The following is a 19938-nucleotide window of genomic DNA, read 5'->3' on the forward strand; positions in this document are numbered from 1 at the left end:
CCCAGCAGGTCGAGGCTGCGGTGGCCGGGAGCGGCCACTGCACTCCAGTGTGGGCGACAGAGTGAGACTCCAACTCAAAAAACAAAAGAGAGATGGTGGTCCTCGGACCAGGGTGAGTCCAGAGCGTAGGAGGCGGAGGTTTGAGAGATGTTTAAGAGGTGATTTAGGGGTTGATGGATGGGTGTGGGTAGAGAAGAGGGTCAGGATATTGAGAATGACTTCTGTGATTCAGACTTGAGAGTTGGATAAGCTACCATTTATGGAGACTGAGAGAGGACCAAGCACAGCAGTGAGGGAAGAAGGAGGAGGAAAATCAGAGTTTGGGGCACACTGAGTTTGAGACCTTTGTGGACGTGCATGTGGTGGGTGGAGGTGTGGGCACAGAGGTGTGGTCAGGGCTGGAGCTGTAAGCATGGGAGTTGTGGACACATGGAAGAGCTTGCCCATGGACAAGGAGAGGGCTCAGGCCTGAGGCTTGGGGAGCCCGAGTGTCTAGTGACCAGCTTGGAAGGACTTTGGGCAAATCACATGGTATCCTTTGGCTTCCACTTCCTTTTCTGTAAAATGAACATGAAAACCCTAACTTGTTCACCTTGTGGAGGTACAGTGGAAAGTATATAGGAAGGTCTACTTCATGGAGGTACAGTGCCGACATGGGAAGGAGAACGCAGAAGTTTTAGAAAATGTAGAATGTTGGTAAACTATGAACAAGGTATTATTTTCTATGCTGGTGATAGAAATGAAGATTATTCCAAGTGCTCAGGAGAAAGGTGACATCTGGAAAGGGTGGCCTGAGCTATACAGTCTTTGCTGATCCTCTCTTTGACCAAATTCCCTAGACAACTCATGTTGTGACCTTGTGCCTCAATGGGCCCCAGTCTCCATGGCCATCATGCTGTGAAATGACTCTACATGGTGGGGACGGCTGGGAGACAGGTTAGGTAGCTGCACATAGGGGCCCTGAGACTTCCTCACTCTGTCTGGCAGGAGAGGAGGTCAGACTGGTGGTCAGTGGGGTGGGGATGTGGGGATGGGAGACCTGGGCGCGCTGCTCACTCTTTGCCTGGCTCTCCATAAGACCCAAGTATGGACTTGCCCTCCTCCAGCCTCAGGTCTGCACTTCAGATGGGGTTGGACTAGGTGATCTCTAAGGCCCGTGTCCTCCAAGACCTCTCCTCAGTGCTCCCTCGGTCAGGCCATGCTGCCTTCTTTCCTGTTCCCTGTGCCAGTAGTGGCCTTTACTCAAAACAGTCACCGTGATCAGGTAGATGAAGGGAACGCTCCCTGTTTTCTGGGCACGGTGTTAGCTTGTTTTGAGTGTATCCCATTTGGGACTTGATCCCTTCTTTTTTTTTTTTGAGTTGAAGTCTCACTCTGTTGCCCAGACTGGAGTGCAGTGACCACTTCCGGCCACCGCAGCCTCGGTCCGCTGGGCTCCGGCGATCCTTCCACCTCAGCCTTCCGAGTAGCCGGAATTACAGGCATGTGCTACCACAACTGGATGATTTTTTTGATTTATTGTAAAGATGAGGTCTCACTGCCCAGGTGGGTCTCGAACCCACAGGCTCAGGCAATCCACTCACCTCAGCCTCCCAAAGGTGCGGGATTACAGGCTGAGCCACCCAGCCGGCTTGATTCATTCTTATGGGATAGAACCACAGCGGTGATGGGTTGGGAGGAGCCTTCTAGGTTCTTGGACATCTCTCCTTTCTTCTCCTTTCTGCTTTGCTGGGTGATGTAGCCAATGGTTGTGAAAAGGGATGGGCTGTCAAGAATGCCTATGTGTGTGCGTGTGTGTGTGTGTGTGTGTGTGTGTGTGTGTGTGTGTGTGTGTGTGTTAGAAAGCGTGCTCAAAGAAGAAAGAAGAGAAAAAGATGGTGGATGAGAAGAAGAAAGAGAAATCAACATGGCAGTTAGGAGCACGGGCTTCAGATGCAGACTACTTGGGGTCTCATCCTGGCCTGGCCCTCTTCCCACTGCTATGTGGCCTCTGTGCCTTGACTTTCCCATCTGTATAATGGGGACACTGGCCATCTCCTCATAGTGTGGTTGTGAAGATGAATTAAGATAATGTCTCCAGTGTCAGGCCTGGCACGTAGTCAAGTGTTCAGTAAACGTTTGCTATATATAATAGCACATGAAAAGCATTTTGGGAGCCCACGGAGCTAACTTGGGGAGTACCATCTGTGCAGGATGCCGGATGCGTTCTCATTTCCTGCTGTCTGTGGAGACTGGTGACCAGTTGTACATGCTCAGGAGAAAGGCCATCTGAGTCCATCTTCCCAGCTCTGTGACCCGGCCCCCCGTACCCTAGTTGCCCCCTCTGCCATATGGAAATCGTAAGCATACCTAGTTCATAGGGTTGCTATGAGGACTAACTGAGTCAGCACACTTGAAGCAATGAGAACAGTGCCTGGTACCCAGAAAGCAGTGGCAAATGTTAGTTATTCCAGCAGAGAAGGTTGCTGCTGTCTCTCATGGGGCCTTGGGCTCCCGAGGTGGGTGTCTATTAAAGTACAGGTTGTGACTCATTACCAGGTCATGAAATCAGTGTAGTGGTTGCAACACCACCTAAAGAAATGGACTAGGACAACTGAAGCTGCTGATCCTTGTGTGTGCAGGAAGGCTGGGCACCATTTGGTGACTGTTTTGTTCTGGTTCTGTAGATGTGAATAAAGGTGCAGCTTAGGGTGTTTCTTGACTGTGGGATGTGGTGGCAATGGTTGTAGCCACATTGATTGTGATGCCTTCTGGAAGAAGTGTCTGTCAGAATTCCCTTTCAGCAGTTATTGCTAGAAGGGGCTGAAGGACTGGGACAGTGTACAATAAGCAGGAGAGTGGGTCTGGATAATGATCCCAGGATGCAGGTGGTATCCCAGAAAGCGTGCCGGGCTGGGGTGAGTTATTTTTCCTTGTAGCTTCAGTTTTTCCCTTATCTGTAAAATGGGAGGGTGGAGCTGTGGCTTAAGGGCGTGTCTAACTTCAGCATCTCAGGAGCTGGGATGATGTGTCACTGCACTTCTAGGAGGATGAGGCCTGGTGGACAACGCTTGTGCTGTTTCCCTAAGGCACCCGGGGAGAGCTAACAAAACACTATTCATGGGGATCTCAGAGGAGTTGTATAACTTTCCCAAGGCCACAGTGTGAGTGGAGGACACCTTGAATGGAGGCATTTTTTTTTTTTTGAGTTGGAGTCTCACTCTGTCGCCCAGACTGGAGTGCAGTGGCCACTCCCGGCCACTGCAGCCTCAACCTGCTGGGCTCTGGCGATCCTTCTGCCTCAAGTCTTCCAAGTAGCTGGAACTACAGGTGTGCACTACCACGCCCAGCTTATTTTTTAATTTATTGTAGAGATGAGGTCTCGCCAAATTGCCCAGGTGGGTCTCGAACCCGCAGGCTCAGGCAATCCACTCACCTCAGCCTCCCAAAGGCGCAGGATTACAGGCTGAGCCACCGAGCCTGGCTAGGAGGCGATTTTAAAATTATAAGTCCCAAGCTCAGACCTTGACACCTGGTCTCCCCACATAGTCCCCTGCTCAGGTCTCCAGGACACCTTGATATCTGGTGGGAGGAGCAGAGGGGGGAATGAAAGGGGATGGGGAGGAAGGATGTTCTTAGAGGTTGGGAAGGGTGATTTGGGGGCCCAGCTTGAGACCCGGTATCCACCTTTGTCCTCGTTCTGGGAAGAGGGTGAATATGCCAGGCCGCCCTAAGGAGGGCGGTACCTTGTATATTCACTCAGCAACGTCTCCTGGGTTGACCTTGGGACAGGCCCTGTGCTAGGTGGGGGTGGGTGGGAGGAGAACACTCTATTTGCAGCTACTCCTCTTGGTGTTCTCAAGCTGTTCATAGTAGGGGTGGGGTGGGAAGAAGAATCCCTAGCAGAAACCAAGATAAAACAGTGGAAGACAGAGTGGCTGCCTCCCCGTACATCAGCCTTGCCCTACATTCTGGCCTTGGAGAAGGACAGCACTGTTCACTCCACTTGGCCAGCAGGACTCCTGGACAGCCCTGAGTTTCTTTCTCTCATTTCCCCCTATCCAGGTGTCAGCAAATCCTGCCAACTTCCCCTTCAAATACATATAGAATCCGACCCCTTCTCAACTACCTCCCCTACTCCCTGGTCCAAGCACCCGCCTTGCTAGCCTGAATGATGGCCATGGTCTCCTAACTGGTCTCTCTCTCCTGCCCAGACCCGCCTGCAGATATTAGCTAGATGCTGTTAGCCTGGGCCTCAGACCACAGTTCTTCTCTGCTCAGAGCCCTCCCATGGTCCCATCTCAGAGAAAGCAGAGAGGCCCACATGTCCTGGAACCCTTCCCTCCTCCTACCCACCTGCCCCCTCACTTGGCTTCCTGAATGCTCTTCCCAGTGTATCTGCACTTCCCAGCCACCCCTCACCTCCTGCAGGTCTCTGTTCACATGTACTTTCGCCACGAGGACCTTCTGATCACCCTGCTGTAAACTGAGGGCCTTCCCCTGGTGCCCCTCTCTCCACCCTGCTCACTCTTTGTTCTCTGCACTTATCACTTTGTGACACGCGACGCAACGATGAACAGCGACAATGGCTGATGCCCACTGAGTGCTTGCTGCGCTCCGGGCTGCCGTGAAGAACTGTCTGATCTAACTCACTTAATCCTCACTGAAGCCCTAGGAAGAGAACAATGAGTCTCAGCCCTGTCACAAGGAAACCGAGGCCTGGGAGGCATGCTGGGCAGTGGCAGAGCTGGATTGGAATCCCCACAGCGTGTGCCAGATCCTGCCGTCTCTCCTGCCTCCTACTGGCAGCCAGGTTCGGAAAATGGAGCCCCCAAGTAACCATGGTGTGGTCCTCCCTCCTCGGTCGCTTTCTGTCTCCTTCGTCCTATGAATCTGGCTGTACCTCTCTCATGTGTGTACAGGGGGTGGATGGAGGGGAAAGGCTTTGTCCAGGGCCCCTTCCCTTCCCCCTTCTGTCCACTCTGGCTCTGGAGAGAGCATGGCCTGGTAACTGACCTTTTGAGGATGGTGCGTGGCCTGTGGGCAGCAGTCCCCAGCCCTGGGCTCCTCACCCTAGCCTCCAGCCCCAGGCTCTGAATCTGGACTGGTGGAGTGGGGAGACCTGAACACTCCCTGCAGGACTACGAGTGGCCACAGCAGAGTGGCTTTTGGGGTCTAGCACACAGTAGGTGCTTAATACATGACTGCAGAAAGACCCAAATTCTTCTGAGCCTTCTTCCCCCATTCCAAATCACATTGGGATGGCTAGGAAATACCAGCTCCCGTCTCTTGGGCAACACACACACACACACACACACACACACACACACACATACACACACATACACACACACACACACACACACACACCACACAGGAGCCCACATACATACAAACAGACACGAGCAAACACACAGGCGCTTACACATTCAGACAGACAGACACTCAGATGCACAGACATGCAAGCACCAGAAGACACAGAACACAGCACAGACTTATGCCCTCATGCACAGAGACAGACGCATGGATGCACGCTGACATTCAGGAGAAGTCACACCCCGATCACCACCACCTTGTCTTCACCATGCTCCTCAATCTTTGGTTAATGAGGGAAGAGGATACGGAGGCCGCCACAGCAGACACATCTGATGGGCCCACAGCGCTGGTTGGGAAAAACAGTCTGGTCACCATTCATTACTGGGGAGGCCAGCAATGGGTGGGATGAGGTCCCTACTGGCCAATATATAGGAAATGGGGAACCCAGGGTGGTGACCAGGGGCTCCTCTGCTGTCTCCCCCGCCACTGAGAGGCTGTGGGACTCCTCCAATACACATGGGCACTGGAGGTAAGAACGTCCATTCAGTCATTCATTTACCCATCAGATATCAGTTGGTATCTTCCTTCCACCAGGGCCTTCCAGGGGTCCTGGGGAATGTCTGAAGCTCAGCCTGCTGGCTTGAGAGCAAGGGACCCCACTGTCTTTGCTGCCCCAGGAGGTGAGCTTGGACTTCACGTCCAGCCAGGCCCTTCGAGCATTCTTCTCCCTCTTTGCTCCACATCCTCAGTCCAACTTGTGCAACCAGGGTGGCAGGAGATACCCAGGCCGCCTGCCTGGGGGGATCCTCCTCAGCCTCCTTTCCTGGGGCCTCTTCCTCTCCCTGGCCTCTAAACCCCGTGTCCTGGGGCTCAGTGCCTGGACCTCTCCTCCTCTCTCTGCACCACTCCCTTGGTGAGTTCATCAAATCTTTCGACTTGAAATATCATTGATATGCTGACAGCGTGAAAACTTCTATCTCTGGCTAGGAGTCCTCCCGTGAACCCTGGAATCCAGGCCCACACCCAGCATGTGAAGTCGCCCCTGGAAGCCCCATAGACATCTCTAACTGAACATGGCCGACATTGAGCCCCAATCTCAACCTGCTTCCCCCTCACGGCACAACCCTCAGAGTCCTTCCTTTCCCTTGAAATTCACACACAGCCTTTCCGAAAACCCCGTATGAGGTTCCTGGAAATATTTTCAGCATCTGATCTTGTTTCAACTTCTTCACTGCTTGCTACTCCTCTGGTTCAAGCTGGATCCTCTCTTGTCTGGATTATCACAACAGGCTCCAACTCTTCTGCCGGCTTCTGTCCTGGTCCTATTTCAGTCTCTTAGAAACACAGCAACCAGAGAATCCTGTTCAAAAGTGAGATGCTGCCCCTCTATCAGAGCAGGCCCCACATCCTGTCTACGACCCACAGTCTCCGGGTCCTCCCTACACTAGCTCTTCCTGGGAGCATGGTGGCTGCTATTTCCCTCCCCACCCACCTCCAGCCCCCCTCCGTTCTTGTCTTACTGTGTCAGTCCTGTTCCTCAAACATCCAGGGATGCTTCCACCCCAGGACCTTTGCATGGCTATTCCCTCTGCCTGGAATATCTCTTCCCCTGATAACCACATGGCTCACTCTCTTACCATCTTTGAGTCTTTGTTCACACTTCTCAATGGACGTTCTCGATCCCATTCCTCTACTGGAATTTCCTATCCCCTTCCCTGCTTGATTTTTCCCAATATCACCGTGACAGTCTCACATATTAGATAGTGAACTTGTTAATTTTGTTTATTGTGGATTGCAAGAGCCCTGAGGGCCAGGTCTTTCTTGTGTTTGTGAAATGACTGTTAGTATGTTAGCCTCTCAGTTCCCACTCTCACCCCTCCTCTGTATGACTGCCCTAACCTCCCAGTAAGCAGTAAATCACATCCTGCTTGGTGGGAAACCCATATAAACCATTCTGTAACTACTCAAGACGAACTGTTCTGTAACTACTCAAGACAAACTGTTCTGTAACCGAAAATTTCCTGCTTGCACTCCCCCCAACTCTGATAAAATTGTGGTTTTTGCCCTTGTAAACCCCCTACCTACTCTGTTCGGGGTCAAGAGTTCTTTGGACATAAGTCCGCTCTTGAAAGCCGGCTAGTAAAGGACTCAAAATTCAATTCTCAGTGTGTGGCGATTCCTTTCTCCCATGTTGGCGATAACATTTGTCTGCCACCATATCCTCAGCACCTAGAGGAGAGCCTGGCATACTGGGGTTGGCTCCTTAGAGAGCTGTGGAGTGTGTGAATTCCCTGCACATAAAGGAAGAAGCTACATTCGTTCATGGACCCTGTGACTTCACAGGCGGCTTAAGGGGCCCCAGGGATGTGCATTCCTGGCACGGCTTGGCTTGGTCTGGGTCTTCATTCTACAGAGGTCTTGAGTTAGGAATATTCTGGAGGCAAGTCACAGTGGGATGAGGCATGACCACGCCCCACCTGGCTCACAGGCACCTCTGCTTTTCCTGCAAGAATTAATTTAGGGGCTATTTGTGAACATGGAAAGTGGGTCCCAACTTTGCTGGCAGAGGCTCTGCATGGTGGGCTCTGCTTTTGGGGGAGGAAGCAGAGTTGCTTGATTGCTGTTTCCCCCTCCTCTCACCTCCATCCTTATCCTGAGACCTGTCCTCTACCAGATAGCACCCTCTCTCTGGTCACGGGCTTCTGCCAGCTTTGCTTCCCAGACAGCTCCTTCCTTCTGCCCATTGCCATGGCTGCACTCTGCTCCGAGTCTCCATGGCCTCTCACCTGGAAGATGGCAGTGGCCCCACAGGCCTCCCTGCCTCTGTTCTCACACTTCTATCACTACCCTCCCCACGGCAGCCAGGCTGACCTTTCTAAAGCAGCTGTCCCCATCATACTTAGAATGAAATCTGACTCCTCCTCCTAGCCCCAGGCCCCCTAAGATAGGGCTCCTTCACTGTCTCTCAGACCCCTCCATGCATGCACTGTGCTCCCACCTCCCCTCTAAACCTCAGACATGGTGCCTGCTGTAAGGACTCACTCTTGCTGTTCCCTCCATCAGATACTCTCTTCCACAGAAATCCTCTTCCCTCTCCTCTTTCTCGATACGCTCTCTTGACACCTTATCTAAGTACCCCTGCCCCTCCCTCATCATCCTCCATCCCCTCCCAGACTTCCCTGAAGCTGACTCAGCGGGGAGGGGAGAGAGGGGGTTTGTACACTTGCTTATTGCTGGTTTCCTGTGCATGAAGAATGCAGCCTTCACGAAGGTACTGGCTTGTATCCCCAGGTCCAACACTAGTGCCCAGCGCATAATAAGTGCTTAGTAAATATTTCCTGAGTGAATGAATGAATGAATCAGCTCTGGTGCCACCTCTTCTAGGGAACTGCTCTGGAATGACTTCCTCGTAAATCAAGTTAGATTTCACAGGAACAAATTTCAAGGGAACATAGCCTCACCATTGGCTTCTGTATTGTCAGTGGCAGGCTCCCTCAGCACCACATGCTTCCTTCTACTCCTGCATGCGGCATGGACATTAGGTTCACGGATCTGTCTCCAGACATCTAGCCCTCAGGGACTGCTTCCACCCCTCTCACAGTCTCTTTTCCAGGTGGGTTTGACAGGACCTGAACTCAGAGCTGACTCAGGCTCCGCCCACCGAGGGCGCAGTCCCATTCCCTCCTGGTTAAAGCCCCGCCCATCTCTGGGAGCCATCCCACCCACTCTCTGGCCCCCACCTCTTCCTCTGGAAGCATGTTGCCTGTGTTGTTCTCCGGACATTTGACCATGATTTACTTGAGTGCTTCCTTATTTGCCCACCCAGTCACCTCCTTGCTCAGTCATCAGATTGGGGCCCATCATTTATTGGGCCCCAATTCCCTGCCAGTCACCCTGTGCTAGGTGCTGGGGATACACAAATGAATGGGACATAGTTCTGCCTTCAAGAAGCTCATAGTCTCCTGGGGATGCCTAGTGTGAATCAGTGAGATTGCAGCAAAGTGAGATTAGGGCTGAGATGGAGATACTGCAGGGTGCCAGGGGGTCCCAGAGGGGCTTCTGAAGAAGAAGGTGCAGGTGGGCCTAGGGACCAGGGGAAGAAGTGAGGAAAGTGGAGACAGGGCATCCTTCTAGAAAAATCATCTGTGATCCAGCTTCTTACCAACCAGGTTAGAACTTCATAGGGAATATAGAAATTCACACCTAAATTTTAAAAATAATTTAAACCATTATTTTTGTTGTCTAGCCCAGGACTGGCATTGTATAGCTCAGGGTTCAGCAAACTATGCCCAATGCCCACTGCTACCTGTTTCGTAAACCAAGTTAGATTTCACGGTAACAAATTTCAAGGGAACACAGCCACACCATTGGCTTCTGTATTGTCAGGGGCAGAGCTGAGTGGATAGGACTGAGGCCATATGGCTCGCAAAGCTTAATATGTTTACTGTCTGATCCTTTACAAAAAAAGTTTGCTGACCCCTTTTATAGATGCTCAAAAAATAGTGTTGGATTGAGTCAACTCAAATCAGACCCTGGGAATCCTGCACTGCTAATATGAGTCCAAGTCGTCTGTCCAGGGACACCAAAATGAGCCATTCTAATCTCTTCTCTCTTTAAAAAAAAGGAAATTGAGGCATTGAGTTGTTAGGAATTGCCACTGAAGAATGCTATGTCTTTCCTTTATTTAACAAAAAGCATTTACTGAGCACCTACTGTACTCCAGCAGCAGTGAATGCGCCACGCTTCCGGCCCTGGCTCTTACCACCTGGCTGATGAGGTATGACATCGTCATGGAGCTCCACCAGTGAGACCCATGCCCTCCAGTGTGACCCCTGGTGCAAGTTCAACTTGGCCTGCCCCTTCCACCTCATCTCCGCCGTGCCACATTTCCCAAGTCGAGCTGCTTCTCTGAGGGCCCTCCCTGCCAGGCTGGGCTCTTCCTGGGACCAGGGCCTGTGTCTCCCTGGTCCATCTTGGCCTCCCCAGCACTGAGCACAGGGTCCAGCACTCAGAAGGGACTCAGTCACACTGCCTGCCCGGCCAGGCTCCTGCAGCCTTGTCCTAGACCCACTCACAGGTAACAGGTAACAGGTAACCACACCAAACGGCCTTTTAGGAATTCCATTTAAGAGCAACGTCTTGAGGGAATTCATAAAAGGAAATGACGAGCAAGGTATGATATTTTTCTCCCGAAAAAAAAAAAGCCTATAAATTGCATTGTGTTCCCTTCCTTTCTCTTCCCAGCTGCCTGGCCGACTTCTCCTTCCAGAGGCTTTTCAATGAAACCAGATTCCAGGCTGACCTGAGAGCTGGGTTTGATGTGAGGAGTAATTATTGAAAGAGACAGGGGCAATCCATATAATAAAATGCCTCCTACGTGTTTTGCGGAAGTGATCTGCGGGTAATGCTAACCTCTCTGCGGTGGGGGGCGGCAGAGGAGGGAGGGAACCTGGGGGCAGAGCGGGGGCTGCTCGGAAGAAAGAAGACCTCGTCTGAAAGAGCCAGCCAAGAGCCTTCGGCTTTGCTGTCCCAGACGTCAAGGACTCTTAGCCCCTCTCTGGGAAATCCCTTCTCAGGGAACAGGTAGCCTTGTTAGTTTTTGCTGATGCTTGAGAAATTTCCTTGGGGCCTCAAAATGCTTTCTCTTGATAATATGTCTCAGGTGGCTTTAAGACCGCAGCTGTTGCATCAGGATTTCACTGACTTACTTGACTTGCGGGGGAAGAAAAAAAAAATCTTGGTTTTGGTTTTCTTTCTCATTAGAATTTCCAGTCTGGCACCCCCTGGTGGGTTTCTTCATTCAATTATTCAAGAAATATTTACTGAGTGTTTGTTACACGCCAAGCGCTTGACGGAGAATTTAACCGCAAGCAATAGGGAGAGTCCTTGCCCTGGCAGAATCGGGAGATGGTTAATCAAGTAGACCAGGACCCCACAGCATGATAAAGTGCTGTACTCTGGAACCCCACGCAGGAGGCAGGAAGGACTTCCTGGAGGAGGTGATGTTTCAGCTGAGACCTGGAGGATGGGTGGCAGTGTGCCAGACAAAGAGGGAGAGGGAAGGGTGTTGCAGGCAGAGGGAACAACATGCATGAAGGTTTGTAATCCATAATGGGTGAAAGGAAGGAGGTTCAGCTTTTTCCTGCCCTCTGCTGTGACAGAAACATGCAGATAGGCCTGGTCCTTGGCTCTGTGAAGAATGGAAGGGCAGGACTTGCCACCAGAAGGAAGATTAAAAAAATTGTGTGCACTCACGGAGGAAATATTCTGCTGTGTCAGCTTCGTAATCTGCATCCTCTGGGAAGTGATCGATCTGCTTGCACAGACCTTTGAAGTTCCCTGCAAAACAAGGGGAGAAGGAGCACGTGAGACATCGGAGTTTATGGGGGGGCTCAGTGCCCACCTGCCTCTTCCCGACATCTCACTGTTGGGAAGCCTGCCCAGCCCTCTCTCTCACCTCTGGAGGAAGGCTTCGCTTTGTCTGTTTGGACATCTGCCTGGTGAATCAAAACACACACACCCGCAGTACTGCGGAGAGATCTGAAGTCGGAGACTTCAAAACCTTGCCTTCCGTCCCTGCATCAGGGCTTCTGAGGATTAGCCGAAGCTTGGCAGCGGTGGAGGCTTGATTCCGGGCTGGAGACGGCCACAGAGGAGGCCGTGAATGCTCATCAGCTGTCTCCTTGCCCCAGCTTGGCTGGGAGTCGCTCTGCATTTTGCATGTGAGAATGCAGCAGCTCAACTCCAAAGAGGGCAGACCCCAGACCGATGCTGCCAGACATTCCCACAGCCCTTTAGGGCACTTGCAAAACACACTCCCATCTGTGACTGCATGGGATTCACCATCCCCAGCTCCTAACAGCTCAGAAATAAGTGCTGGCGGGGGGATTGGGGGCGTCTGAGCCCCCTGGGGCTGGGCCCTCAGCCAGGTTCTTGAACTACAACTCATTTTGGCTCTACCGTGGGCCTGTGAGAGGGGTCTTGTCACCCCCACTTAACAGATGAAGAAACTGGGGCCAGGGAGCCCAAACCATCTGAATAAGTACTGGCAGCAGCGGGGAGATGACGGAATCAGGGCTCAAACTAGGGCCTTTTGACTCTAGATATTTCCTCAGCGACTGCTGAGCAGATAAGAATTGAAATAGGGCAAGCCCCGGCCCAGGGGGCCTCTACAGGGCCTCACCAACGGTCACTGAGTGAGCGAGTGAACTCTTGGACACAATCTTCCTACAAGCCAATGACTAGAACAGAATTCACAGTCTCCAGAATGCGTCTGTTCGTTCACCACTATATCCCCAGCACCGGCGTGGACACAGATGTCTATTAACTCTCTCTGCGTGGAAAAGAAATTGAACTCGTACCGGGAAGTATGCACAGCGGGGAGGAGGCAGGCTCCGTGGCTAGACTGCCCGGGTGCTGCTCAGTTTCACTGAGTTGACTCAGTTTCCTTATCTGCAAGTGGAGATAGTAAGAATTCCTCCCTTGCAGACTGTCGTGGACATGAGCTGAGTGGATACATATAGAGTGGCCAGGATAATGCCAGACACTTTTAGGAGGTCCTTGGGGGGCATTGATGTGAGAAAGAAATGTCAGTCACTGACATAGAAGCTAGTACTATGTAATGAATACAACCCTCAACACATGTGAGCAATGTATTTCCTGATATAGAGTCCTGAGATTCCGATTATTTAGGCATTTTAAGGCATTATTACACAGATCTGTAAATATTATAAGCAAGGGGGGACCAACGAAATTATCTTTTGGAGGGTGACCCTTGGGTATAGGATTCCCCTGCTAGGTATCTAGTTAGGTAGAACGCTGGATATAAGTGTTCTAGGAATCCATTGGCATCAGTGTACCGGCTAGTGTTGTTTGTGGCAAACAGGGGGCTGGTTCGTCCACCGTGACCATGCACCTGCCCACACCTCGCTGAGTGTTCAGTGGTTTTTGACCAAAAGCTGTATGACTCACGTGCCCTACTCTCCCTAGTCAACCAATCTCACCCTGAGTGACTTTTTTTTTTGTTTCCCCAGATGAAGAAAGTCCTCAAAGGGAAACGTTTTTCTGATGTGGAAGAGGTGAAACAAAAAATGGCAGAAGCACTAAAAGCCATCAAAATCGACAAGTTCAGAAACTGTTTTGAGTAGAGGAAAAAGCATCTTGATAGGTGTATTGATTGCATCAAACTGAGAGTCCCTTGAAAATGACTGAAGTTTAAATATGGAAGAGTAAATATACGATTGTTTACAAATAAATTCTGTTTTTTGGGGGGGGTCATCCCTTGTATATCTGTATATTTATATCTACTTACTATGTACTGTATGTTTATATTCTATATATGTAAAATAAGCATTCTGGGTATTTCTAACTATTGTTATTATTGTTTTCAGAGACAAGATCTCACTCTGTCACCCAGGTTGGGGTACAGTGACGTGATCATGGCTCACTACAGCCTTGACGTCTCGGCCAAAGTGATCCTCCTGCCTCAGCCTCCTGAGTAGTTGAGGCTACAGGTATGCACCACCATGCCTGGCTAATTTTTAAGTTTTTTTTTTCTTTGTAGGTTTGGAGTCTTGCTATGTTGTCCAGGCTGGTCTCAAAACTCCGGCCTCAAGTGATCCTCCTGCTTCAGCCTCCCAAAGTGCTGGGATTACAGGTGTGAGTCACCACGCCTGGCCCTTTAGCTCTTATTATACGCTATGTGTGACAGAGATGAACCCCTTACCCCCAATTCAAACACGAGATATTCCTGTCGCCTGCTTTTCCAACTTCTGTAAGAAAACCAATCCCCAGAGCAAATTGGGACTTCTGGTAACTCTGCTGAAGCTTAGTAGGGTCATTCAAAATGATCCCATTGAGCAGGACTCTACTCTGAATGTTTTGAGTCCTACCCCCTCCACCATGCGGTGGCCCTCTGCCCTTACGTGTCCTGGTGCATTATAGGAGGCCTTGTTCTCTCCCTGGAAACTTATTTGCCCTTCTCTTCCTTCTCTACGAGGAAAGTCTTTATACCAGCTGCTAAGAGGATAAGAAAGCTCTCCCTATTGTTAAAATTACAAATCAGTGTATTTGAAAAGCACTTTGTGAAGCACTTTCCTTTTCTTTCAATTCAATCTGACAAATATTTCAGTAACTCAGTGCCAGGCGTCTTTATAAAGCATCGTGCAGGAGGTGAGGCTGGGAGAGCGGTACTGACGTGCCCCGAGGCGCCTCACAAATCGGGATGGCACTCAACTCAGATGGCCCCACACCTCATCCTGGTGGGCCAGCCCTCTCCCGCTCCCCACACGGCACAGCTGCCTCTCAGTGCAAGCCACAGCCTCGTCCATCCCTCGACCCTGGCTCCCAGCACAGGGCCTGGGGCGGAGGGAGGCTCAGGAGATGCTGGTGGAGAGGCCGTGAGCAGTCAGCAGCCCAGGCCGCTCCTCCCTGCTCCATGTCTCCTGGTGGGTGTCTTAGAGGCACCAAACCTGCACTCCCAATCTTTCCCTCCAGCCTGGTGCTCTGGAGGTCCCAGCTGGCTCCGTAGATGCCTCCCTAGGGCCCCCCTGTGCAGGCCTGCGCCCAGCTGTCATCGCCAACACCCCTTCCTCCACGATTCTGGCTCTGTCCATCACGGCGTCCTACCCGTGTTAGCTTCTAGTGTCTCTCCAGCTCGCTGGTATCTCTCCAGTGACAGCACCACCCACCGCTAGGTCGCTAGGTCGCCAGGCCCGCTCCCTGGATGCCTGCCATGGCTTCCCCTCTTGTCATTTGTGCCCATTCTTATCCCTCCCTACAGAGCAGTCACAGTCATCCTTTGAAGATGCAAACCTGATCATGCCATCCCCAGCTAGAAACACGCCACAGCTTCCCAGTGCACTCAGGGAAAAGCTCAATGTTTCTAATAGGACCTGACCCCAACCTCTGTCTCTGATCTCACTTCCACCCACCTCCTCCCCCTCAGCCATCTGTCCTGCCATACTTCCTGCTACCACAGGACCTTTGCATATGCTAGTCTTGCTGCCCGAGCCCCCCACCACATCCTTTGTTGTCTCCTTCCTCTGTCCCCCCTCTGCCCTCCTGCACTGTGTTGGTGGACTGTCCAGTACAAACTGGCCTGAGCGGGCTGCTCTGTGTTGGGGGTAGATGTTAAGGCCTGCGTGATGTCGGAGGGTATGTTCCAGTAGGGTGGGAGGAAGGGAGAGCCTGCAGAGAGGAGGGAGCAGTGCAGGGGGGATGTGAGAGGCTGAGGCCCAGGATGTGAGTGCAGGGGTGGACTGGGCACACCAGGAGCGAAGGCAACACCCTAGGGTGCGCTGCGGGGGATGGGCAGACACATTTCTCTTCTGGTCATTTCTATTTTTCTGATGAAAAGGGAAGTAGGATCATCAGTTGAGAGTGAGGAGGGGAGGAAGGGTTGGAGGCTTGAGGAAGGCGGAAGGGAATCGAAATTTTCTCCCCGAGAGTGGGAGGGGGAACGGACCCGGCGGTGAGCATGTGTGGGTGGCTCGAAGACCCCTCTTGAGATCCCGGAATTTTCTGCGTCAGAGGTGGGTGCAGTGTAGCTAGGGAGGGAGCGGGTTGGTGAGGTGTGTGCAAGAGGGGGAGAGAAAGGAGGGTTATTAAGATGGATCGCAGACTCCGAGCCAAGGGAAGGGGAGTGGGTTGGTCAGGGCGGCAGGGCCGCTGCATTCAGAGCTGGGGTGTGGGCAGGGGGTGACGGGAGTGAGCATGGCGGCTCAGGCCAGGTGGAGGTGGGTGTGACGACCCGTGTTGGGGGCTAGCAAGGTCACACAAATTCATACGTCGGACAAAACGAAAACGTTCACACTTATTTTCTACATACATCAAGTATAGATTAAGAAACTACCTGCCCCGTTACAAGCTGAAGTGCAAATGATTCAGAAAATTATTCTAATAAGCCCCAAGTCACTGGTTGGTTTTTAGAAATTAATGGTGTGATCTTTTGATGATGAGGCATTTACGCGCTAAATGATGGCTCTGCCGGACCATGCTTTGGCACAGGGAGCCACACCACTGTCCCCCAAACCGCCCTGTCATTCTGTCTCAGCGAGTTCAGAATCTTCTAACTGGTCTGCTGCCATTCGGCTGGAGGTCTCTCCAGCAGGGCCAGGACAGGGAATAAGATGGTAGGGGAGGGGTGGGGAGGGCAGAGACGGGTCCCAGCCCTCGCTTATCTCTGCCTGACGCAACCCGGGAACCTCCCCCTGCCTGACCTCTTCCCTGCACACAGTGGGACTGATTGGTACAATGATATTTCAGTACTTAGCAATGAGCGAGGCAGCACCGGTGCATGCAGGCTGGAGTGGGGTCCAGGTCAGGGGCTGAAGGGGCTGTTTGCCTGATTGTGGAATCCCGGGGATAACAAGGCGGGGGGACATTGAGAGGTAGCCCCAAGTCCGTGCGCAACTCCTGCAAGAGTGAAGGTGGCAACCAGGAGTCAGGGAGGCAGGGAGGAATTTCAGAGAGGCAGGGAGTGCAGGGAGGAGGCAGTGAAAGGGTGTGGAAACAGTGAGGAAGAGCAGGGAGGTCCAGGGAAGCCCAGCATGTGGGTCTGTGAGAGGCTGCTGGGGGCAGAAGTGGGGGATGGAGGTGTGGTGTCCTGTGGGCGAACCAGGTTTCCATCACAGCAAGAAGAGAGGAGGGTGAGAATATGGGGGATTCTGTGACATCGAGACATGCATTCCTGGGGGCAAGAAGTTAGGGCAGTGGGGGAAGTGGAGATTAGGTCAGATTAGGGAATGAACAGGGCCCTGAGGGACAAGCTGCCAGGGTAAACTGGGGTACGGGTCGTGATGAGATTGGCCGATCTCTGAGGCCGATGGCAGAGATGTGGCTGTGGGGTCGGCAGGAGAAGCAAGGGCTTCCAGGAGTACTTGGAACTCTGCGGGTTCTGGATTCAGTTTGACGGTGGAGTGGAGGTAGTAGCAGTGGCACTCAAGCATTGCTGGTGAAATTTAAATTTGGTAGGACATATGCATCATTCACTACAGTCGGGCACAACACAATGCCAACCTAGGGGTCCTTCTTTTTGGTTGATAGTAATCAATCCCAGGGGTTGTGACAGCTTCAGGAACAGATGGATCCAGGTGCTGCAAAATCTGGTGTCTCTCTCCATCTCTGTTTGACTTTTCTAAGGGCTGGCTAAGTGCCTGGCACTGGGGTGGTAGACAGAACCCTAACCTGATCTCTGTCCCTCAGGGACTCCATTCTAGGGGGGAAGACAGGATGTACAGAATTTTTACTAGAGTGTACTGCCTCACATACGCCGTTAGAAGGAAGTGTAAGACCTTACGGGAGCACAGTTGTTCAGCTAACATTCATATAGTCCAACTACATGCCATGCTCTGTGCCACCTGTTGGGACACAAAGGGAAAAAAATAGATACTTTCTGTCCTCGAGGGACTTGCAGTCTACGGTGGCAGACAGGAAACAGATGTTGCGATGTAGCCAGATGTGTCTGGTGACAGAGGGAGGCCGAGTGTCTCTGGGACACACAGGGAGGCATATCCAAGCATGCAAGTATGAGGGTGACAAGGGCCTCCTGAGGAAGAGAAGGTGGCTGAGCTGCCACAGGAAGTACAGGAGGCTCTAGCCAGGTGATGCGAGGGGGCTCTGTGTGAGTGTGTGTGCGCGTGTGTGGTCGTGATGAGGAAGTAGAAGAGGGGTGAGGAGCGCTTTCTAGGAAAAACAGTCAAGAATGTGCCAGACACACAGGAGGGAACCAACTGTTTCGGGGGCTGGAGAAGGTTTCCCAGAGCAGAGCTGGGAGCCACAGCTTGTGAGGAAACCCGAAGCCAGTGGCGTGTGAAGCTGGCTCGCACCTGCTCTCGGGAGCATGTTGGTAGTGTCACTTCCCAACTCACACTGGTTGTTTGAAATCAGCCACAGTGGGGGCATTTACAATGCGGGAATGGCCAACGCCATGATCAATGTTCCCACTCCCCACCCCCTACCTAGGGAGCCAGCTGTAAGGCATTTACTAGCATGCTACTGGACGATCCTGGGGGAGGCGTCAGCTGGTGTCAAGACATGACAGATGAGCGGGGTTGAAGGTTTGCAAGATTGGTCCCATTAGAAGGTGGGATGGCCTGGCTCAGTGGCTCAGCCTGTAACCCCAGCACTTTGGGAGGCTGAGGCGAGTGGATTGACTGAACCTGAGGGTTCGAGACCCGCCTGGGCATTTTGGCGTAGACCTTGTCTCTACAAAAAAAAAAAAAAGCCCAGTATGGTAGAGCACGCCTGTAGTTCCGGCTACTTGGAAGGCTGAGGCGGAAGGATCACCGGAGCCTAGCAGGCTGAGGCTGCGGTGGCCGGAAGCGTGCCCCTGCACTGTAGTCTGGGTGACAGAGTGAGACTCCAACTCAAAAAAAGAAGGTGGGATGGGTGACGGTGAGACGGCTGGGGGTGGGGGGGATGGGAGGGAGCAGGAGCAGAAGCCAGACTCCACAGAGTCCATACTGGACCCGGGAGGAAGCATCTCACTGCTCCCCTCCCCCAGGGGCATTGGCCTGGAGCGTTTGGCGAAAAGCAGCATAGGGGAGACTCTTCCACCGTGAACTCTAAAGGATGATTCAGCCAAGGGGCTCAGCAGCAGTACATGTCCATTGAACCCCTACCCCGGAAGGTGCCCCGACAACCCCAAAGCTGCATGACTTCAGGTCAGGCCGCGGTGGGAAGGTCCAGTGCTGTGCCAGGCTGCGGAACTCTGCTCCAGGAACAGGCGCTCAGGCTGGGAATTTCAGCTTGCAGGTATTAAGTAGTTTAAAAGGAGGTTTCATCAGCTTCGTAAAAAGCACATTAATATCTCACACCAACTGCTGTCTTGTTTCTTTAGATACAATAAGCTCCTCATAAACCTGGTCATTAGGGGCTGAACAGATGCTGGTTTATTTTCCACAGATTCATGAGACGCCGAAAAAGAGCAGCCCTGGAGCCGGGAGGGGGCACGGCACAGCAGGCTGAGGCGTGGGGCGGAGGCCGGCTAAGTAATTTTTTAAGTGAAGTAAATGAGGGGTTTGGCGGGAGCTGCTTTCTCTGTGTTTTAAGGCTTTTCTGCTCTTGGCTTTTTGCTTTCCTGGCAGGGTCCTTCCTGACGGCAGGGATTCGCGAGACCTCAGGGAGGGTAGGCCAGGCTTGGCTTATTTCTGGCTGGAACCCCAGTCCCCAGAACAGCGTGGCCACCAGCTGTGGGATTGGACCGTTTGGAGCAAGAGCCCTTGCGGCAGTCTGTGAGTTTGCCCGTCCTCTGGTTTGTTCATTTGTTCATTCACTCATTCATTCATTCAGTGGATAGTTTTGAAGGCCTACTACGTGTTAGGTATTGGGCGAGGTAGAATAGGGTGAGTGGTCTGTTCTTCCTGCCTGTCTTTCCTGAATTTGTGCTTTCTGTTTGCTGAGTTCTCACCTCTCTGAAGGCCTCAGTACACAAGGGCGGACCACAAACTTGCTCATCCGATCTCCAGTGGCATCCTGTCCTGATTTTGGTCTCTGCAGCTACTTCTCTGCTTCTTTACATGTAATGCAGGGAAGAGATTGGGCCCCAGACTCAGAAAGATCAGCCTTCTGAATCTGTCTCTGTTAGCTATCAGCTGTATGGTTTTGAGCAAGTTATGTGACCTCTCGGTGCCCGTTTCCTTT

At 52.1% G+C, this 19938-nt stretch overlaps 1 protein-coding gene across 1 annotated transcript in view; it reads right to left on the bottom strand.

Moving 5' to 3' along the window:
- Positions 1 to 19938, bottom strand: part of CACNG2 (calcium voltage-gated channel auxiliary subunit gamma 2) — a 132738-nt gene that overhangs the window by 14694 nt on the left and 98106 nt on the right. The window contains exon 2 of the mRNA XM_021711468.1: positions 11551 to 11634. Within this exon, the coding sequence (XP_021567143.1) occupies positions 11551 to 11634 (84 nt within the window). The remainder of the gene's footprint in view (positions 1 to 11550; positions 11635 to 19938) is intronic.

Source organism: Carlito syrichta, unplaced genomic scaffold (assembly GCF_000164805.1).
Source record: "Carlito syrichta isolate Samal-C Ts95f unplaced genomic scaffold, Tarsius_syrichta-2.0.1 Scaffold302307, whole genome shotgun sequence".
NCBI classification, from domain to species: Eukaryota; Metazoa; Chordata; class Mammalia; order Primates; family Tarsiidae; genus Carlito; species Carlito syrichta.